The 23,626-nt window shown below is 43.5% G+C and overlaps 1 protein-coding gene across 1 annotated transcript; it reads right to left on the bottom strand.

Moving 5' to 3' along the window:
- Positions 1–1,825: 1,825 nt before the first annotated feature.
- GRP (gastrin releasing peptide) lies at positions 1,826–19,979 on the bottom strand. The gene is given in 4 exon segments (XM_033087185.1): positions 1,826–1,831; positions 14,050–14,112; positions 14,114–14,271; positions 19,431–19,979. Coding segments are annotated over 4 exon segments (624 nt in total). The 5' UTR covers positions 19,828–19,979.
- Between the last annotated feature and the right edge of the window lie 3,647 nt (positions 19,980–23,626).

The following is a 23,626-nucleotide window of genomic DNA, read 5'->3' as shown; positions in this document are numbered from 1 at the left end:
CATCTATTTGGAATTTCCAGGCATGACTTCTGTTCCAGCTACAGTGGTATGCGCTCCCCATGTTGTTGGAGAAGTCAAAGGCACATCTTCCTATTCTCTTTTTTGAAGCATCCCATAGGATAGGTCAAGTACAAACATAATTTTATGAGACTGCACCTTCTCATTTCCTCTCTTCTCTTCCTGTACATTATGCAAAAAAAACAAAACCCTCAAATGCCAATGCCCGTGAAACTAGAAGAATACTATGTCTTGAAATGAACAAAAAATATGTAAGTGCTGCCCAAAATACCTGAGATTGTCATGGAAGCTGTGTAGAGCAACTGAATATCTCTAGGAGACTCAAGAAAAGATTTTGACTCCAGATGGACTTTCCTTATGAATAGAGGGTATGGACAAGTACTTTTGAACAAGCAGGAATTCAGAGAATATTGTTCCTTCTTCAAAGCCCTTCTTACAATAACTATTAAGTATGGATTTGGGCTAATGAAGAGATAACTAAGGACACCACAGCAAAAGAACTGTGGATGAACATGAATATTACACGCAATTTACAGAACAGAGATGAAGCAAATGTGATACTTAGTGTCACAAAACAGAAAGCAAACGGGATCTGTACTGACAATATTGAAATGATGCAGCCAACAGCAAGAAAATGAGAGAATGAAGGGAAAAGATCGGAACTAGAGTAAATTTTCTAATTGATTTACATAGCTCGAAGTCAACTAATGTCACTTAAAACATAAATAAAAGAAGTATAAGTATACTTAATGGTACAAAGCTAAATATAAAAAAGCTGGTATTGAATATACAGCTGATAGTCAATATTATTGACTGATATTGAATAACAAGGTAAAGAGAAGAAAAAAGAGGAAACATTATTATTCAGAGTAGGAAATGACTAGAGACAGCCTACAGAAATACCTATAGAAATAGATATCTGAAGATTCTATCATATAGGTATAATTTTTGAAGGTAGCCATTAAAACAAAAATACAAACGGTCCTAAATCTCTGAAAACTATGTACACACAGGGGAAACAAACAAATAAAAGATCCCACAGTGAGAGACTTTCAGAAACAAATCTGGAAAGTTTTAAAAAAAACCTAGGGCTTGAGCGCAGACAACTTGTTTCAAATGTTTTTCCCCAGCAGCTATTGTTAAAGCGTTAGGCATTAAATACCCTTGTTTGTCTTAATTTATAAGTGAAATAAAAATAATTGGTTAGAGATAAAAGAGGGAGAAAAAGGTCAAAATGAGTGAGAGAGAACCCTACACAGGTTGAGATAATACCTAAGACTGTGACCTCACCAGACTATGCAGGTATTCTTTGTATTTTGTAATGTTCACTCGGGTAAATGCTTTTTCACTGTTAACAAATGTATATCTTGCATATGAAAAAAAAAGGGGGGGATTTATAATGCTAAAGAGAGAAATTCACACACACACACAAAAAGAAGATTTTTAAACATCCTGGTTGAGGTCTCCTAGAAACTATTAGGTTGGTGCAAAAGTAATTGCAGTTTAAAATGAAAAATAATTTCAAAAACTGCAATTACTTTGGCACCAACCTAATAAATCCATAAGTCACCTCAGCAACCATGTCTCTGCCACGAATTTCCTTTCCTTGATTAACCTCTGGAAACCCCGGGCTTACCTAGCAGTGCCAGAAATGAGGAGTTACTCTGGTGATGCACCCAGGCCACCGCGGGAATCTTAGTGTCGCATGAATTGCCAGTTTGCCTGTAACACATTTCTTTATGTTTAAAGTAATAAATTGCTTCTTGTTGGAATGGCAGGTGGCTGGGATGGCCTGTTTTGCTTTTGGTCAAGCCTAAGCGGAGAAAGTCAGCCCACAGGGTTTAGAGGAGAGGGAATACATCAGTCATGAATCCCAGCCCTTCAGCAAGCAGGCAAGAGTTAGGAGGGATGCCCTCCACCACCCTACCAGGGTCGAGATTGGACACAGATATTTATTGGTGTCTTTAAAATACGACAAAGAGGTTCTCCCGTCACATGACTCTCTCTGTCTTCCTCCTCCTAACGTTTCACCTATCTAAATCATATGGACTCTCTTGGAATCTTCATGTAAGTTCAGTCTCTCCATGTCATTATCCAGAGAACAGCGGAAACTTCTACTCGTGACATTGAAATCTCTAAGTCCTGATCGGTTGGTTCTATGAGAACTGTGCCTTCGGACATCTCACACACACATCAAGTGCCACAAAACCAGATGAAGCAGAGCAGAGGGAGATCTAACTGGGGTTTGGCCACGCAGACCACCGGCGCTCAGCAAGGTTCTCCTTAGGACAGGCTCTTTGGTTGGTGTCAAGAGACAGTGAGAGCTTTCGCAAATGGGTCTCTGGGAACAGGTGGTCTGATGTGTGCTAGATTCTATTCTAGCCCTGTTCACTTATTAAGAATGGCTCCCCAGGAGCTTTTCAGAGTGAATGGCACTGCCTAGCAATTTCGCCTCTTCTTTAACAGGCTTCCTTCCTTAGTCCAGTGACCAGCCGGGGAAGGAGTGAATCTTTAAAATCAGCCAGAAGAGCAAATATGATGTGGCCAACACCCTTCTAAAAAACATTGCACACACAGCAAGAGAATCACAAGCATGAGCAGGAATTTAAATAATATTGTCCAACAAACCGTGGAGTAATCCCCGTCCCCCGGACATATATAAGAAACTGGCATCATCAGCTCAATGCTTAGAGGGAGGAGGCAGGTGATGTGAACAAATAAAGCAGGCAGGGACAGTTCTCTAGGGAGTGGTGGGGGCTGTGGCAAAGTGGACGATTTGAACCAGGCACTGGTTGTCTTCACGGAAAAGCAGACCCAGGTGCAGGTCTTCTAATTTTGCAAAAGCTTGCAACCTACATTTGTATGTGAAATCCCTTGATTACATCTCTGGCTAATTCTAATTTTCTAAGATACTGCCCAGGCAAACAACACATTTACAGGTGACATCTGACCAGCAGATTGCCTGTTCCTGATTACTAAGATAAATGGCTTTTCACGTTATTCACTTTTCTCCCTCCACTCCTAGGAGTTAAGTGGGAAGAAAGAACTACAAACTGGTCTGGGCTTTTTTTTTTTTTAATCCGAGTTCATCCCCCAGCCTGTCCATTTAGGCTGTCTCTAGCTGAGGCATCTTGGGAAATGGCCAGGCAGAGGACAGCACAATTTGAAGCTCTCCATTTCCTTTTCATTTCTGTTTATTTCAGCAGTGGAGTCAGAGGAGCAATTATGTTGTTACAGTAACGGCCACTAGTTTTGCAAGGTAGAGAAAGGAGTCAAGGAGGAGAGATGCCCAAACAAGACAGGAGCGGCCTGCCGACCAAATCACAGCATCAGTGCTCGAGCAAGAGAAACAGACAAGTTAAGCACTCATGGTCTTAAAGCTATCGAAAGGACTTGCTGAGTATCTGAGAATGCAATAAAACCCAGTGTGTTTATACTTAACAGCAGTGACTAATTTTTGAAATTGCTATGTTGATACATCCAGAGTTGTGTGAAGTCACAAGAAATGACTTTCATGTGTGTCGCAGATGCTGTTGGATGTCCGTTCCAAATGAATTCCACACTCCTGCCTAACTGAGAGAGCTTTGATTTTGTTTAGATTTCTGCCCCTCTTCCCACATGACTCATTGGTAAATCCTAACTGGGTGAGGTCACAGTGGTCTGACTCCCTTTCGTTAGTGATAGGGCTAGGGAAAGCCTGGTCATTGAAGGGTGAGGGATTCAGAGGCTTCTGGAAAAGAAGTTATCACTAGTAATAAAGTGAAGCCTCATAAGAAATGACCTCTCTTCTTCCTTTGAATGTTATCGTGTCTGGATGTGACATCTGGAACTCCAGGAGCCATCTTGAGGTCATGAGAGAAATCGGCGTAAGGACAAATCTGAACCAATGGTGGCAGAATGGGAAGACGGAAAGGCCCTCATACTTGAAGATATATATTTGAGTCACTGATTTAAATTGAACTAAACAACCCTGAATCCCACTGCCCTCTGGATTGCTTATATATGAGACAGTACAATTTTTAAATCTTCTATGCCGATTTGAGTTGAAGGTTTTTCTGTTACGAACAGCTAAAGGTAGCCTAACTGATACAATGTTCATCCCTGAAGGTCTACAAAATAGTCTCTTTTCTATCCGAATAATGACATTTCAGTCAACTATGGACCACCTATACGACAGTGGTCACATGAGATTACAATGGAGCTGAAAAATTCCTATCACCTAGTGACGTTCTAGCTGTCATAAGGTCAAAGCACAATGCATTACTCATGTGTTGGTGGTGATACTGGTGTTCACAAACCTACTGCACCATCAGTTGTAGCAAAGCACAGCACATGTAATTATGTAGAGTACATAATACTTGATAGTGATAAACGACTGCATTACTGGTTTAAGTATTTACTGTATTATACCTTTTATCGTTATTTTACAGGGTACTCTTTCTGCTTATAAAAACAGTTTGCTGTAAAACAGTATGCTGGGTTACACTGGCAGCTACCTCATACATCTCGTGCTTACCTCGTGTCTTGATTGCATCATTTTCTCTTCTGCTTGATTTAATCGTGTGTTTTTTTTTACAGGCATGTACTGCATAGGTTTGTAGCCTGGGATCAGTAGGCTATACCCTGGAGCCTAGGAGAGGGTGGTAGGCTATCCTCTCTAGGCTTGTGTAAATATACTCTATGGTATTTCTACACTGATGAAATTGTTTAATGACGAGTTTCTCAGAATGTATCCCCGTCATCATTAAGCAGCACAAGACTATTTAGAAAGTATCATATCTTGTGTTTACTTTTAGAAATTAAAAGTAAACATCCGATCCACAAAACATGATCTCTATTGCAGTCCCTTGTTTTCAAATATGAAGAGTAAGCGAGGTCATGAAGAAAGCATACTGTCTGTAAACCGTGGTTTTCTGGCTCTCAACAGTCAAAAGAGATATGGGGCAGAGAAACTCGTATTAAACATGAGACCTGTTGTCTAGGAGTCTTCCAGTCATGTCAGGCTTAAGACCCACTAGTTCCAGCTTCGTTCTTTCCCAGATTCAATCTTGTAATAGCTGGCATGGCAAACATTGCCTACTCAACATCCATCTGCTCCTTTTCCTTATTAAGAAAAGCATGTTTTATTTTGGGGGGGGAGGGGGAGATGTTGAGGAAGGGGGATGTTGACCAATGTCCCCAGCCGAAAAGCTCCATTTCTCAGCCTCCTTCGCTGCTAGAACTGGTCATGTGACACAGTTCTGACTCAAGAAAAAGGCTAAGGATTTCTGAGAAAGTTTTGCTTTCATGATATAGGTAGGCCCCATCCTTTTCTGTTTGCTTTTCTTTTTCCTCGATGAAGTTGGGGTGGGCTGGCTGTGGCAGCCATCCTATTTAAGAAAATCATAAAGATCTTGGCTCTGAATCCTTAGATCACCACACTGGCTCTGGACTGCTAGCTCCTAGACTTCTTATGATATGAGGGAAAACTAAATCTCTACCTTCTCTAAGGCTCAGACATTTTGTTTTGTTTTATTTTGCTTTGTTACATGTATCTGAGTGCAATCCCTAATCAATACAGATACAATTTAGAAGTGGCCCATTTCCCCAAAGGAGCGGGTCTGGGTTATCTACCATCAATATAACTCAATAGAGGAAATCCCATATTTGGAAATATTTTATATTTAAAAATACACATTAAAAAACTCTTAGGACCAAGTAAGTTAGGAGGCAAATGAGGATTTGTTTTAAAACATGAATGATATAATAATCATGCTCAAAGTGCAATTTTACAAGATGAGCTAAAAAAATCTGGACAGCACTCTTTGGAAAAACATAAAAGAGGTAGAAAGATCATGGCTTTTAGCTGGATTATATTGAAGAAGCAATAAATATCCTTGTTCCCATTTTAGAAATGAAGAAACTAAGGAACCAAGAGAGATGAATCAACACTTATACAACACATGCTCTGAAAGAATCAAAATCCAGCTAATTGATAAAAAAGAGCAAAGCCTTTAAGATGAAGAAGAAAAGACCCAAGAAAAAATCACCTGTCGTTGCTCATCTGGCATATACACATTTCTTCTCATGTGGATGTAGGCTCTGTTTTAACAGTTTGACAATAAAATAAAATCAGGACTAGGACCTTCTCCCTTCAGGTGATTCACAAATCCTGGCAGCAAGTTAATCTTTGTGACTCCATGGAGAATACTGGTCTTTTCAAGGAAAGAGCAAAGATGGAGGAGGCTGGTATGGAGAGATGGGCTCTTTTAAGCAATTCTGTATTGTTACGCCTGAAGTGAACCCATGAAGCCTCAGTTTCCTTGCCTGTGCTCACTCCACCCCCACCCATGATAGTAATTTTTATTCCTTGTCTGATTTCACCAAGTATTTGCTAAAAGTTTAATGATGGCAAGAACAAAACAACAAGTTCAAATATCAGGGAATGTGTGTTTTGTGCTCTAACACCACAACCCTTGCAGAAGTGTAAAAGAGTGGTATCTGCTCCTCCAAGGAACAAGAGCACAGCCTGACCCAGAGAGGAGAGGACACCCCTGGGGGCCTCTGGAGGCAGAGCTGGGAGAGAGCTACCGGCGGGGGAAACCAGGGCAGGCAGGGCTTGATTACAGTGTCCAAGTGGAAGGACTAAAACCCCTCATTGTCTTCCTGGAGACTCCCTCAATCCACCCATGGTGAGATCTACCTCTTTTATCAATCAGCCTACATGTTATACAAAGTATGTGGGTCAAATAGAGTGGAAGGAAAACAAGGGGGGGAAATAGAGAGGTGTTTCTGTGGGTCTAATGAAGGAGGTGACTGATTGAAAGACATAAAGCAAAAAAAAAATGTATCAATAAAAATAATAGCATAATAGCATAATAAAAATAAAGCAAAAAAAAAAAACAAAAACAAAAACAAAAACGACATAAAGCCCCAAGAGGGGAAACTAGGGGCATTTTCAGTACTCTCGGTGACCATGGTCCTTCTGCTCTGGGCATAGAAATAGCTCATCCTTGTGGGTCCCTTGAAATGCTATTTCACAGAGTCTGATTAAAGGAGCCTGTGGCTGAGAAAATGAATAATGAGAATCCCACATTTTACTTCGATTACTCCCTACGCATTTGAGCTGGGTAAAAAAATACTCTGTGGTGATCAACTATCCCCAGTAGGAGCAGAAAGGGGGGATTGTGGGGCGGGAAATTGTACTGCACCTGCTTGAAATGCCTGCTTGGGGTGTTACCGAACCTCTCTGATCATACGCAAAGACTGCCAAATTACCCAGAGCCATCCGCCCTGCAGCACTTAAAAAAATAAAAAATAAAAAAGACTGTGGTTTTAAAAGAACAAATTGAAGGCAATTATTGCTTTCTTCCTTTTAGATTCTTCCTCCTGATTATCCTAGCCCATGTGCTATAAGAACACACCTGGCTCCTGCTTTCCCAGAATCCCAAGCTGGAGGTTGATTGTTCTCTAGAATAGGACCATTCCTATTCTAGAGAGAAATCAACAAGGAAATCAACAAAGAAATTCTTTTGAGGGCAAAACGGGGAGGGGACAGATGTTATTTGTGGTTGACCACATCTTTAGAACACCCTCTCTTCTTTTCAATAGGGTTCCACAATTTTAGTCCCATGTTACCAAAGTAGGATCTTAAAAACTACGTTTCCCAGCTTTCCTCACAGCTAGATACGGGCATGTGATTTAGATCCCACCAATCAGACACAGACATTCAAATGGATTTAAAAGTAAGCCAACGACAGAAGAGGCTTTTGGAGGACATGCTGTGGGCATAAGTAGTGGTGAGGCCTTGGAAAACAGTGCCAACTCAGGCAGTTGTGTGGAATGCTTTAGGGGTAGCAGTGCATGCATTTGCCATCTCGTCAACCTGATCAGAGGCCTGGCTTTGAGCATTGAACCTGCAACTTTAGCCTTGAGACCATTTCTCTGGTCTTTCCTCTCATAAAGTCTTCCTTTCCTACTCAATCCAAGGTGGATCTTGTTTTCTACAGCTGAAAATGACCTGACCCAATGGGCATACACAGATATGCAATGGGACTCCACTTGCAAACAAGGGTTCAAGAAAGCTATTAAATAAAGGGATTCTGATCTTGACATGGCTTGGTACTGAGGAGACTTGCAAAGTTCAGGAGGTTTCAGTGAGCTGTTCTGGTCTCTCAAGCAAAACTCATGGAGCAAAAAATGATTGCAGCTAAAACACAGGATCACATCTACTCTCATGAGACAACTCAACAAGTGACAGTCTAGATGGGGTTATTCTAGGAGCATTGCTTTTCTGTCCCTGCTAGAAATGCCACCATCATGAGTGTCCTATTGGAGGGCAAATCCTTCAGAAAAGGCTTACTTTGTCATTGTTAGCTGCGTGGCAGACTTTAGCAGACACAGTTCAGGATTGAGTTCTTGGGAAAGAGGCTCAGGAGGGTCCCAAGAAGCGGAAGGTGGTAAAACACTGAAACATTTCATATATTTCTCCAGGTCTGGCTCTGTGTCAGTTGTGAATCCACATGGTTTTGAAAGAAATTAGAAAGAACACATCACATCTTATGTGATTCTTTGGCAATGAAAACAAGAGCAAGGTGAATCTCTTTTTCAAATGTGATTTCCCTAAATGAAGGAAATCGAAGCATATGGCAAGAAGCTTTAAAATCTGTTAAGGTGTGAATGTCATGATAAAAATGGAACTAGTGAGTGCTACGAACTACCAGGCCAGGTTCTCTGAAAATGGAAGGGAATCTTGAATTCATTGTCTCCTTTTGCCATGGACCTGACTAAATCTGGCTGTGGAAATGACTTTTCCTCCAAGACCGGAAATGAAATTTTGAAGAAACGGTGCTATTTAAATATACTGAAAGGGAGACTTAAAATTAGGTAATGTAGAAACTGTTAAATTCTGCAGAAAAATCTGGTGACTTTGGATCCATCTACTAGGTGACCTTGGGCAAGTCAATTGACCTCTCTAACCCTCTGTTTCCTCATTTAAGTGAGAATGTTTATTCTCAGCTCATCAAACTGTTCTGAGGAGAATACCAATTACATAGGCAAAATATCTGCTCATGGTTAGGGCTGAAGAAATGGGAACTATTAAATGATAAATAAGGCCTCCACTTTCAACATAGTGCATCTAATGATAATGATAGAGAGTGTATGAGCTTCTAGTATTAACCTCTAGAAAGGCTATAAGTCACTACAAGGGTTCAGTAAGTGGCCTGCCTTCAGAGGGGAGAACTAAAAATTCAGCCTGCCTTCCTCAATGAGCACACAAGTTCATTATCAAGCTATTTGTTAATCTCTGCCACACTGTCCTCCCATTTGGAATTGAAATAAGAGAACTATCTGCCCTGGACAATGTGTTTAAGCTTTTATTGTGAACGATAGCAGGTTGGGGACTGGAATGTAATTGACAAATAGCCTAGATGTGAAGAGCATCATTTGGAAGACTCTTAACGGACAATTATCCACAGCAAACAAGTTCAAAGCAGATGATGCTGCTTGAAAATCATGAATTTAGTCAAGGTTGAAAGGTACAAGAATAGTGAAGTATTTTGCACAAACGAAATCTTGTTGATGATCCCGTTGAATTGATGCCCTTGGAATGCAGTCTCTTAAGGGTTTTGTTTTGCTTCTTTGAGAAAGGCTGTCATTGTCATTGTCCGTTCAGCTGGGGGTTCCTTCCTTCACTTGAGAAGCTGGAACAGAGAGATCAGCAACTTAGTAGGAATTAAACAAATGCAGTAAAGTCCAGTATTTGAAGTAAATCCATTCCCCAGAAATCATCAGCATCACAAAATAAGGCAAATTGTTAGAAAGGCAAATTCCTAGGTCACCTAGACCTACTGAGTTGGAAACTCTGGGGTTGGGGTCCACGATCTGTGCTTTCACAATTCCTCCAGGTAAATCTGACTCGGCATGTTAATGCTTGAGAACCATAGATGTCCCAGAGAGAGAGAAATGAACTTCCTCTTTTTGGGGAGCCACTACATTTTGGGGTCTTTTTGTTATATTAGCTTAATTTGTATCCTGATATGGCTCAGTGGTATTTTGACTGTTAGAAATTAAATGCATTTTTCTTCAGACTTGTCACTAAAGTAGCAGCTGGGTAGAGGGACTCTTAGGGGACGTGAAATCTTAATTCTTACTTGGCTTGTTTTGTCAATGCCTCGTTACATAAGTCAAAGCTAGCTTGCGAATTACACAATTACACATCATCAACCCATGACTGTAAATGGCAGTAGTGTGGACAATTTGGAAGAGAAGCTAAGTTGGGTTTGTGCCAGTCCTAAATTTATTGTGCCTTGCTTTGTTGTACCTTCTGTTCAAGTTAAGATGGAAGAAAGGAGAAGTAGCTATGATTTAAAAATACTTCTTTGTTCCCATAGAGCACCTTTTACCTGCTGAGGTAAGAAAACACTTTTGATCCAGACTAGAGCTTATGACTCTTCCCAAGATTCTCTGGCTTTTCAGGTCCCCCAACATCCAGACCAGCCATGTGTTCCTAATAAAGGAATTACTGATCTTCTCAGGCCAGTTTTTACCTGCTCTGTGGCACAATTGTTTGGACCAGGTGCTAATGAAGCCATGGCCTGGAATTCAATTCACTTCCCACACAGGCCAATTAGCTTCGCTTTTCTCCATGAGCCCAGGCTGCACGATGAAGGGTCACCGGTCTTCCTGAAGAGGCCACCATGCACCTTTGTTTAGAGCTGGAGGTCATAAAAGGGGCCAGCTGAGGATGTGGGGAAGGATCCATAGAAGTCCCCATTGGCTCCAAATATTGAATCCAAGCATTTTGGCTCAAGGGAGTGGAAGTAAAGCTACAAGGAAGGGAAGAATTGTAATCCTAGGAAGATCAAGGACCTGGAGGTAAAGTGGGGGAGAAGGTGTATGGGGTGGGTGGCGACTTTCCTCTGCTCCTTCACAGAAACTGTCAGGGTAGTCAGAGGAGTTTTATTCTCGACTGTGTGTTGCTTTTCCTGCATTTGGAGCTTCCTTCAGAGCATTCAGGATATTAGGAAGTAAAACATTTCTATTCCCCGTACTGATGTGATGGGACAGTGGAAACAGTCCCTTAAAAGGAAGGGAAAACTTGCCCGTTTCCTTCCGTTCTGTTACACCCTCAGCAGTGCCTTCCCCAGGTCCTTTTCCTCACGTCCACCACATAAGAGAAAAGACCTAAGACTGCGAAGAACAATGGACTGCGTCCAAATTACACAAGGAACCCAAAGGCCAACTGCAGCCTTTATGGCAGCGCGGGACAATCCACAACCACATCCAGGATTATGGGTTAGGCCTTGGAGCTGACCCGAACACTGTTTTGTGTTATAGAAACCACAAGGCCAAAGTTCCATTAATTTTTGTATGAAGGGTACAGTTAAAAGAAAGACTAAGGTTAACCTCGGAAATGATTGGCTATAATTGCTGATAAAGTTCTGGAGCTTGTTTGCCATGATATTGTAGTCTAGATTCCGTACACATTTACACAGATCTTTTCTGAATTAAGTCAATATCTTTGTCTTCGAAACATCAGCATTTCTAACTACAGCTCTGGGAGAGTTGGCAACAGGACTTGATGTCTTATTACTAAAGTGGGAGAGGAGAGCATATGTGGACAGTTTTTAATTTTAAGAAACGTCCTTCAGCCTCTGAAAACTCCTGCTGCTAATTCTGGCAATGCCTAGCTAAGTTATTAAACTTCTTTCTAACATTGAGAGATATATGGGTTTCTAACAGACCTATTCCCGTGGTACGACCTCTTTGTGAATAAGACAACTGTGAGATGTTTTCAATTTTCATAACAACCTACTTTCATCGAGGCAGAATTTCCAAAGCAAGGGGAGTATTAAGCTGTTTTGGTCTATGCAAATACAAAACTAACTGTTGAATTTGTTTTTCATGTTCCCAGGAAATATATTCAAAAGAATGGTACCAATGTGTGCAATAGCTAATTATTCAACTTAAGGTGGAATGAAACAGGAGTGCTTTCTAAACTTCTGAAAAGAAGAACAAGGCATAAAAAAGATACAGTAGACAAACAAGACCTGATTACAAAAAGGTGACTGTCTTTTCAGGTCACATTACATACTGATAAAGATTGTCCCCCTTATACCATTGCCCTCAGAGACCTTTTTAGAACTATTCTTCTGCAACTGCCTCCAAGCTTACAGAATATTCTTCTAAATATAGTGGGGAAATTTTGATCCTTGAAGAAGGAGTTGAATTCTTCAAAACATTCTGAGCTATGCAGAGCCAGGTTTTGAGGGAAAAAGCAACTCAACGTAGGATATTGCTCTTTAGTTCAAAAGTGAGGCACTATAGATTAACACAACGATTGTGTGTGTGCCGGGGGTGGGTATTTTATGAACGAGCTATGAGGCTAAGTCCGTACGTAAAATTACGTCAAATTATTTTAGAGGGCTTTGGGGCAGTGATTGGGGTCACTCTTCAGACAAATAGGAGACACTGCTTTTTGATCTCCACCCACAGAAAGTCCCACAGGCATTTGACCAAGAAAGGGCCTGGCCAGCGGGGGGCTGAGAAGGCAGTCCCAAATTCCTGGAGCCCCCAGAACCACATGATCCACCAACAAAACAGTGCTGGTCGTATAACACCTGTGACACCTATCACAGGTGTGAACAAGAGAATCTCACTCAGCGTTCGTACAGAATTGGTACTCATTTCTGTACTGGTTGGTTTAATGCAGATTTTTCTTTTTTTTTTGAATAAGGGCTTTTAGAAACATTCTCTCTAGGTGCTTAATGCAACAAATGAACTTGTAGTTTGTGTTTAGCCTAGAAAATGTACAGTGGACCAAAGGGCAGTGAAACACAAAACCTCCCTCCAGAAAAGCCTCCGAGGTCTGTGAAGGGGTCACCAATCAACAAGTTAAACACCATGAACTAGTGAAGGAGCCAGCTTCCCAAGCTCTGCGAGTGGCAAGCAGTATAATTTATTATCAGAAACAGTGAGAAGCGCGGGTGCTACTGCATCTTCGTCCTTCATATTGAAAGTCACTGTGGACCGTTCCCCAGATGTCTCCCATGGCAGCAGACTGTCCAAGGCACACAGCACAGGCTCGTGTCCTGGCTTCACCAGTGAAAAGCTACGTGACCATCTCAGTTTCCTCTAAAATGGAGGGCATGATAGAATCTTCCAGAATCTTCCTCCTAAGACTGCTGTGGGCATTAAAGGTAGTAAACTGCTTCTCCGAACACTTGGATTATGGTAGACACTCAATAAAACTAGCTATTATTATTATTTCTAGTATTGCAGTTATTTTCGCCTTTTAGCATAAATTTCATGAAAACTTCTTAAAAGTTAATGAGAATCTCTTCATTTTCAGTTGCCTCGTTTTCTTCCCATACATTTTATTCTCTCCTTTATCTCATTGACTGTCTTTGTATTGAAACAATGCCAGTTTGGTGGAATTATTTTTCCCTATCCTCCATAAAATCATACATAGGACAAATCAGTTGCCCTGAGATATGTTTGCTAAGTTCTGAAATTTTAGGATGAAACCTGAACGAAGTAACCATGGAACAAAAATGAAGAAGTACTGTTTGCATAAAAGGGCACAAACGAGAATGCAGTCTTCTCAAAACCTCTGTGAAGAGGCCGTTCCCCAAGTGTTCAGCAAAAATAAACGTATCTGTAAACGTATCACAGGGATTTACTCAAATCATCCATGGCCCTACTATCAAAATATTCTGGTAGGACCTGGCAAATTTTTCAAAATCCCATCAATGCACAATCGCTAAGAAAACCCCTAAATTGGAGGTTTGAATCAACACCATTTTGATGCGCTAAGAGCAAAAATAAGCTATTATGTTGAAAAGAACAAAGCATGGGATTGTCTACTCAGTTCCTCGGCATGTATTGGTGTCAGCAGAATGTGATCGCTGTGAAGGCTTGTCGTAAAACAATTTTATTCTCCCCTGTAGGACCTTCCCCTCCTTCCAACTCTCCCCAAACACCTCCCACCCCATCCCACCCCTACTTCTCCAGTAGGTCCCTTAGACATACTTTGTGTCTTGAACCTACCTCTTTCACGTCGCTGCTAATCTTGGAATCCCACGTAGACTGGCGAATACGCAGGGGCTCCTCGTGGAGATGACTGATGGCTTTTCCCCTTTGCTTCTATGAGACTTAGCAAATACCTCGCAGCTTCTTCCCACAAAATGTACTCTGGCACCTGCTGCTTCAGGCTCCCTCCTTTGTAAACATATGGGGTCTCTCCTGTGCTCTTTTTCCCCATTAAGTGCCCTGTAAACAAAAGGGGGAGATGGTAGAAGAGGGAAAAGGGGATCAACTATATAGTGATGGAAGGAGAACTGACTCTGGATGGTGACCACACAGTGCAATATATAGATGATGTATTACAGAAACGAACACTTGAAACCTATGTAATTTTACTAACCAATGTCACCCCAATAAATTTAATAAAAATTAAAAACAAAAACAGAATGTCACAAATTTAACCCACAGGAATGAATGAATGAGAAATTTGAATGGACCCCAATTCTCTTTGTGCTGCTTCCTTCTAAATGAAGGCTAAATCGCATTTTACTTAGGAGTTAGTTCGTAAATGACTGGCAGATTTTGCTCTGTGTTCAAAATGTGCAATAAGCTGAACAACTTCACACCTGCAACTCAGAAGTCCTGGATTTGGTCCAGCCTCTCTGCTAACTAGCTAGGTGACCTCTGCCATGTCATTTAGCTTCTCCAATTTTCAATTTCTCAGCTATAAAATGAACAGGTTGGACTAGATGAAATCTAAGGGAACTTCCATATCTAAAATTCTATCGCCGATTCTGTGTGCACCGAATTCCATTCCCACCTGAATGGTGGCGTCTAAAACATCCTCCCCAGCCAATTTTAAATTGCTGCTGAAAAGAAAAGTCTCGATGCTTTTCTTTGTATTATTAAAAAAAAGAAGAAGAAGAAGAAGAAGAAGAAGAAGAAAGGTGTTGGTTACCTCTTATCGGTGATAGAAATGTACCAAAGGAATTTTTCATTTAAACTTTCTTAGAATTTTAGCCAAGATTGAATCTAGGAAGCGTCACCTAGAAATTACAGTTTGCTAAGTACGTAAGGAAAAACCAGTTGAAAACAAGTTCTGACCAACACTGCATAGCCCCATAAATGCAGAATTTTTCTCTTGGATGTCTCAAATGCTCAGTGAAAGTCATTAGTGACTCCAGGGATGTGCACCTGCCGTGTGAAAAAATCAAAGTTGCTGTGCAGGAGCACAAACCACTGCAACCGTGGAAACTCATATGTGCAAGTGGGGATAGCCGTAGGCTCAAAAGGAGGTGTGGAGCCCAAGGTCTGCATTTTTAACTGGAGCCTATTCCTTAAATATGCTCACATTATCTTTCTTCCTTTCTTCATTTGATTTTTTCCCATCTCTCTATAATGGTTTTTATCGCATTTTCAAATTTCTAATATTAATAATACTATGGTTCTTTTGACTTAAAGTTTCCAAGCAAAGAGCTCTTTGTGGCTCCAATGTTGACTGGCATGAGGGGATGGTCCACAGACCTCAGTCACTGAAAAGAGAAAGAGGCCCCTTCCCGGCAGCTCCATCCACCGAGAGAAGCCCTCACCGTGACGTCATTGCTGGCCTGTGTGTTGCAATGTACAGTTTACAGGATGTTGAAATGCAGATTATTTCATTTGATCCACCCTGTAGTGAGTCTGATGAACATGCGACTTGCCAAAGGTCACCCACACATAAGCAAACAGTCTAGGATTCAAATCAGCTCACAGTCCAGACTCGAGGATATTACACTGCGGGGAAGTCTTTGAACTTCCTAAGACGACAAGGCCGTTAGAAATCATTCTCAGGTCTGGAAATAAGATAAGGTCCACAAAAGGCTTTCTAATATTTTGAAAAATAGGAATCCTATATCAGTATATCATGACGAATTATGTGACTCAGAAAATTAATTCTGTGAGTATTGGGGAGCCTTAAAATGAGGTTTTACTGCTTTGCAGTGTGAGCACTTTTTCAAGTCGCTTATGACACTTCAGAAAATTTCGAGACCCTATTGAGGACTGTCCCATCTGAAGGGTTGGCATCCTGAAGGATTGGCTCCTCACTGGCTGCTTGGTCGACTTGGTCCCCAGATATCCACCACAAGTACATAACCTGGCATTTAGTCGTAACCGTGATTGCGTTGCACAACTTCCCGGGCAGTAGCAAGGCATTTGGCTTTATTTCCATGGAGGAAATTGAATCATGGTGATGGAAAATCAGGACTAGAACCTGAAGTTCCCAGAACCTTGGTCACTCTTGCCTTCCACCGTTGCCTATCATCTCGTTAGGATGCTGGAAAGGAGAAAGGTATCATTGCTAATGAAGCAGAGAGGCAATGGAGACGTGTTCAAATAAGAGCTTCGTTTTTGTCACGCCTGAATAATTTTGTGGACTTTTCTAAAATGGGAGGATGAAGTAGTCCTTCATTCTGTGATTGATTTAACACAGACCCTTGCGATATTTTCCTGAATTTTTCATCTTTGCATATTTGGTGGGTGGGTAGTGTTCTGACTCCCCTCCCTAGATCCAACGACTGGTTATTAAGAAAAGTGTACCATTTGTAACATCCCAGGGAAGCACACATTCCCTGGGTCCTGTTTCACTTTTGAGCTGGCAACTGTCAACCAAATAATCATCTCCATGGCAACATGGATGATACACCCACTTCCATCTTTTCTCCCGTCATCTTTTGTTATCTGTCCAGATCATAATAATGGAGATCTCAGCATAGACAAAAGACAGGCACTCAAAAAAAAATAAAACTGTGCCCAGAGGGGAGGGAAAAAGGTTTTGTGCTTTTAATCACTGAAAAAAATACCACTAACATGGCAGATTTGAAACATAAATGAATTTTCTGGAACTCAAAACTTGGAGATTACCCTAACTTAGGAAAATACCCATTAAGACCTACAGTGTTGAGTTCTTGTACGAGTTAGTTTTTCTAAACAGATACTTAAACCATATTTCACAATTTCTGGGGCAGCATACAATGTAAAGACATTCTGTAGCTGAACACTGGTGTTTCAGAATTCAAGGGCACGCTTCACGTCAAAGTTAGAGCTGCCACCAGTGTTAGTGTTGACCTATATTTTCGTCACACAAACAAAACATTTCTAAGAACATCAAGCCAGATAAGAACTTGTTAAGTTTTCAACTTGTTAACTGGTATTCCATTGGCACACCATGCTTCTCTAAACTGGAAGAAACAATTCAATAACAAACCTGCAAATTGGTGCTGACAGCTTCCTCCTGGAGAGCATTATGTGGCTTTAGTTTGATATAATTAAAACGAAACTGCATGTTTTCAGTGACTAAGGATGACAGGCATTTACTTCGGACACTGTAAAGCTAAATTTAAAATCTAACAGTGTTATTCATGCTTGGGAATGTTCACATTCCCACAGAAGGCACGTCTGCCCAAAGCAAACTTTTGCTCAACCACAACGTCATTTTAGAACCAAATGTGATTTTCTCCTTTTCTCTTCTTCCTTTGTCTTTCCTCAACTCTGCACAGCCAGCCAAGGGAGAAAAAGGAAAAAGTGTGTTTGAGAGCAAATAAAAAAATGTAAGGTTGCTGCTGGTCTGTATGCTTTTGAGGTGGGAAAGCCCAAGCAACACCAGGAAGGGTGATTAAATGCCAGACACCCTGACTACCTGGGGACAGATGTGCTCTGGAACTGCAGCACTCAGGGTTGGCTTGCACAGGAAATAACATGGCCCTACCTTCCCAGTGAACTCTCTTCTCCTTTTGGCCTGCAAGAGTCACCTAAGAATAAGCCTTCTTAGTACAAAAGTATGGATGAGCAAAAAGAGGTTAGGAATCTCGAAGTTTCATTTCATCTTCCCACTCCACCGGCCTGTAGCTGGACTGGACGAGAACTAGCCACTAGTTCTAAGCTCCCAGAAGCCCTTTTAAGTGTCAATTCTATGTTTGGCTTTTTTAACATCTTCTAGGTATCCTTCTTTCCAGAGTGAGTTTTGTTGTGTTGTGTTTTGTTTTTAATCTTTACCCAGCCCAACCTCTCCTCTCCATACCAGACTCCTGGGTTCTTCCTGTCTCTCAGAGATCACAAATATTTCATTCCTGAGGCTACAAGACTTGGCAAAGACTCTTTCAGCGATAATGAAAACTACTCTGTTGCAACCAGGAGCTCTCAAATTCTCTGACAGAAGCATACACCACACAGAGATGCTGAGGACCTGACAGTTGCAGCCTCACCCCTTCCCATGAATCCATCCTCATCTTCACAGCCAGAATCTGCCTTTCGGCTGATAACTGAATTAGCAAGTATCTTCCTAACACATTCTCCCCTACTCCTATATAGATGACTAAGGAAATGAAACACACACACCACCACCACCACCACTACTACCACCCTTAAATATCTAGGGATCCACCAGCTCCCCAGGAAATGTTGGGGTTGCTGTAGTTGGTTTTATGGGGAGGTTTCTGAGGAAATTGGACACTTTGCATTAGCCAGAGACTATGCTTTGGGTGGCCTAGAGCCTTGGGGTGCTGTTGGGTGAGCGTGAGGCTTCGGACAGCTACTTGCTTCGCAGTTGCAGGGCCGAGAGCCAGGTGGAACGACCTTCCAAGTCTGTGCCTGGAAAGCAGGACTTGTTGGCAGAAGGAAAAGGAAAGGAGCTAGGGGAGAGGGCGAGGTCGTAGGTCTAGAGAGGTAGAGAAAAGCGGGGCTCAGGGGACAAAGAGCCCAGGGTCAGCGTGGGAAGCAGGTGCGATTCCCAGGACTCCAAGCCTGCTAGATGGAAAGAGGGAGGGTTGGACAGAAGGGCAGAGAAAAAAACGATCGCTGCAAAGGCAGGATGAGTGAGAAAATTCAGGAGAGCCGCACACAGAGGTGGGATTCAGGCACTGCTCACTGAACAGATTTGAAATCCAGAGCGGGCGCGCCGGTCCCGGGTCCCCCAACCTGTGGCTTTGCCCGACGCAAAGGCGCAGCCCGAGTTCACGCAGGTCGGAATCGCGGATGCCGGGCTGGATGGACGCGCTCGGGGACCCGGCTTCCCACCGTTGTTCACCGACAGAACAGTGCCGGATCAAAGGAGGGGTTGGAAAGGTGCGGAGGGAAGGTGATCTCCTTTGCTTAGGGTCGGGTGTTTTGGAAAGCTGCGCGCCGGCTCGGATACACTGCGGAAGAGTGAAGAGAGCGGGAAAGGACCAAGGGACCAGCCCGCAGCTGCCGAGGCGCTGACAGCTTTCCAGGATGGGGAAGGGTGGGGTCGAGTTTTGGGAGAACGGGCTTGTTTGGGTAGAAAGGTCAGAGCAAAGCCAGCCCCCATAGCCGGGCCCCAGAAACGCGGAGAGACCGGCCCCCTGCGACTGGCTGGTCCCGCCGAGGACTGGTGCACGCCGGACACTCACCCACCGCCCAGTGGTTGCCACGCGGGTACATCTTGGCCAGCGCGATCTCTCTGGCCTCCGGCACCGGGGCGGCCGGCCCCCGAGGCGCCTGGCAGAGGATCAGCGCCAGCAGAACGAGCGGCAGCTCGCGGCCGCGCATGGTCCGGGAGCCAAGCCCTTGCAGCGCGCGGCGAGGCTGGGAGGGGGGTGCTGTCTCCCCGACGAGTGACCGCACGACCAGGACCTTGGAGGAGCTCCGCCGCCGCCGCCCGCGCCACTGCCGCCGTCCCCGCCAGGCCCGGATTTTATAAGAAAGCCCAGGCGGGGTGGGGCGGGCGGCTCCTCCACAGCAGCCCGAGCGCTCTGACGTTTCCCTATAGCGAGCCGGGCCGCCGGGACAGCCGGTCCCGAAAATCATCCATCTTCCTGCCGAGTGCTGAAAAGGCTGAGTACTCAGTACGTGGGGCCTCGCCCTTCCCCGCGTCGGCCCGTCCTTCTTCCCCACACTGGGTTCATTCTTCCTCTCCTCGACGCCTTCGCTCCCACACAACTCACAGGACTCCCTCTCACCTCCCCGCAGCGCCTCCCGCACTCACTGTCTCCCGATCCTGCAAGGAGTAGCGACTCCGCAGCCCTGTTCTAGGGGTGGAGGGGCGCAGAAGGACTCTTTTAGGGTCCACTTTGCTGGAGGGGGTTGGAACCACGATTGCAAGGGACTTCTGATTCTCAGAGCTTTTCCCCAGGGACCGTCCCCTCCTCGCTATCCCAGACCACAGGCTTCCGTCTTGCAGACCCCCCCCCCCTTCTCACCATCACCATCAGCAACGCCCTCACCCCAGCGAGTTTTCAGAGGCGCCCCTGCCCATGTGCATGGTGCGATGGAGGACGGAGCAGCAAGGATATGTTTTGTGAACAGAGCTAACAATCATTTTACGAGACACCTGGCTCGTTTCACAAGCATATTGCTTCCATATGAAGCTTTGACGTTCATTTCTCTAGGCTGCGTGTCTACCAGAAAGCTCAAACTGTCCCTAACCTGCCATTCACACACCTCTAGAGTCGCCCAACTTTCCCTCTGCTCCTCCTATTCTCAGATGTGAAGAACGGTCACAGACCTAACACCCTGGGTTCTCAATGTCGTGGATAAGAAGGGGACTGCCCCGGTAGCGATGCCACAATAACAGAAGCCGGTGGGATGGTGTGACCGGCCTTTCAGCTGCCAGAGCTGGGGTGTATTTGTGTGTTCCCTGCAGGCTTATTCCTCCTCACGTGCTGGTGAATTGTCTCGCTGGTGGGTCCCTGGTATTGCATGTCAGCACTGATGTTGACACTAATGAAATTGAAATAGTCCATTTTTCTCTGTATACCTGATCAATACATTTATGCCATGATTCCATGAGCACATCGCATGACTGAGTATGCTTGGGCTTGGAAGAATATTTCCATGCATGTGTCCGGCTATAAGGTAAAAGGAAAAAAAAAAAGCTAATTTCGAGATCACTGTTAGTAGCCAAGGAAATGCAGTAATACTATCCTGAGGGAATGATCCAAGTGAAAATGAAGAGGAAAAAGTGCACAAATGGCCCAGACTCCATCCTCCTGGGATGACAAATGAACAACTAAGCTAAGAAACACTCAGGTCTAAATGCCTTCTACAACCCTGTGTCTTTGGAGGAGCATTCGACCTTCTCTCTCCAGATTAAGTTGTAGAAAAATACCCTTTCCCCTTACTTTCATCATGATTATTTTATAGAGTCAATAACATGGTTATAACTGTGCATAGTGCCAGGTGGGTACTGGACTAGTCAGGGGGATCACTTCATAAATTATGTAAATGTCTAACCACTACGCTGTACACCTGAAACTAATATAAAACAACACTGAATGTCAACTGTAATTGAGAAATGAATTTATTTTTAAAAGATTATTTTAGAATCCTTAAATGAAGTTTCTCCCCCATGAGACTGAGGAAAAACTACCGTACATGAAAATCGCTGTACAGTTCTACGGAAAATCCAACTCTTCTGTGAATTCAGGCAACCCAGTTTCTTTGGCAGGCCAGGAGGCACCTGGGTCCCTCCATTCACCGTAGCTCTTGCTCTAAACACTCCAGCCCACAGGCTGTCTTCACCCAGACTCCAGCGTGGCCCTGTGACTTGCTTGGGCATCCCATAAAGGCAGTGACACTGCCCTCTTGCTCAGGACTGCATCCACAGTACCTGGCTCAGTTCTAGGCACAGAGAAGGACTCGAGAGATCGGAATGGATGCATCGTACTGCAGGCACAGGAGCTGAGTCCAGTCCCCTAACCAGACAAGACAACGAATTGTTACCAGTTTGAGAAAGAAACCATTGTATGTGTGATTCAGCCAGTATTGAATGAGCCCCAAAAGACCCTGGCTGGACAGCCTCTCACATCACTTTTACAATGTTCAGCACAGCCCCACTGAGTTAGGGGAAAGCTAAACTGCCACGAGAAAGAAATCTCACAGCACAATGCCACATTCAAAGGAGAGGTCTGTTTCTCTTTTTTCTTATAGTCCAGGGCAAGTGTTCTAGGATGGCAGGCAGCTCTGTTCCATTCATATATTCAGGAACCTGTGTTCACTCCTGTTCATACTTGTGCCTCTACTATTCCCTAGGGCGCTGCTCCTCAAAGGGCTGTTCCTTTAGGAGGCAGGGAGCTTGCCCCAGCGTGTAACTCAATGCACTGCTTCCTTCATCGAGACCTCCTGACCAAGGAAAAAAATGTCAGCTAAACTAAACAACATGTTTAGTGATTTGCATTCTGGCACAAACCTTTATCGTGTTGTGGATGATGAATAACAAAAGAATCTTGCCAACAGGATGGTGTTCATTCACCTTTGGTGTTGCCTCCCTGTGTGCGATTTCCAAGGCCACATCCTCTGTGCTCCTCTCTCCACTTCAAGGTGGCATTTTCCAGAAAATTCCAAGGCTATTTTTCCCAGTGGGCTCTCTAATACACGGGGCATGAAATATATGTGTGTATATGTATATATATTGTGTGTGTATATATATTGTGTGTATGTGTGTGTGTGTGTGTGTATATATATATATATATATATATATATATATTAGATTCATAAAGAATTCGGGTGTCAGTCTATATCTTAATGATGTGTCTCTTCCACAGAGCATGGCTCTGTCATGTGATTTTAAGGGTATTTCCCCAAAGTCTTGGAAGGTCTCGTCTAACCAGGCTCATTTGTGTGCTGGGAAGAGAGACCACATAAGCTAACTTGGGCAAAGTGGGATTTGTTGTGAAAACACAATGGGAATTTCAGGAAATTCAAAGACAGGACTGTGTGGTTCATCTGAGTCTCATAGAAGGTGGGACTGGCCCCAAGGCCCCCAGAGCCCCTCCTGAGAAGTATTTCCTCCTCTGAATATCTGGTCCGTTCTTTGCTATATGGGCTGACTTCCTTGCCCACCACTGAGTTTCCACTCCCACACAACTTCGGCCATCATGTGGCCACTACACCCACCCTACCACCCTCCATAAGGGGCCAACTTTTCACATTCCTGTCTTCTGCCTCTGCTGGAAACTGCCTCCATGTCTCAGTGTCCTAATTCCTGATTTCCAAGAGAGAAACTTGATGGACCCCGTTCATTATTGTGATCGAGTCACACAGGTTGGAGGTGCCCCAACAGCTTTATAATGAGTAAGTCCAGAATGTCCCATCAACTCTTGTCAGGGGCTAGGGACACATGGTGATGGATGTGGCATGTCCCCTTCACAGGGCACTGGACAGGGCAGTGTTCCCCGAAAAGGAGGAATGGGCAGGACGGGCACTCAAATGTCTCATGCACAATGGTCTTTCTCCCCAGATCCTCAGGCACACATTGTCTTGTATCTGATACTCCATGATTTGTGCCGTTTCTGTTTCGCTCAGTAATTCCCAGACATTTCATCACAAAAACCATTTTTTTTTTATACTTTCTCCCATGGAGTCCAGGTTTTAATGGGCTTTTTACTATGAAACAGGCCGTACTGTTTAGATTTCCCATTTTCATTCATCAAAGACATAAGGAGCCATCTATTGGCGTTTCTGATCAGGTTGAAATAACCGGTATTACCACAGAGAGTCAAGGTACATAATTCCAGCTTAAATCAATGCCAACAGTGCATCTTAGTTCATCTTTTCAGGCTTCATCAAGAGTAAATGTATGTTTGTAGAGGGGCTTTTTGGAATATGG

Source organism: Rhinolophus ferrumequinum, chromosome 19 (genome assembly GCF_004115265.2).
Source record: "Rhinolophus ferrumequinum isolate MPI-CBG mRhiFer1 chromosome 19, mRhiFer1_v1.p, whole genome shotgun sequence".
Taxonomy (NCBI): Eukaryota; Metazoa; Chordata; class Mammalia; order Chiroptera; family Rhinolophidae; genus Rhinolophus; species Rhinolophus ferrumequinum.
Note: the sequence above shows the minus strand (reverse complement) of the source record. Positions and strands in the feature narration are given on the sequence as shown.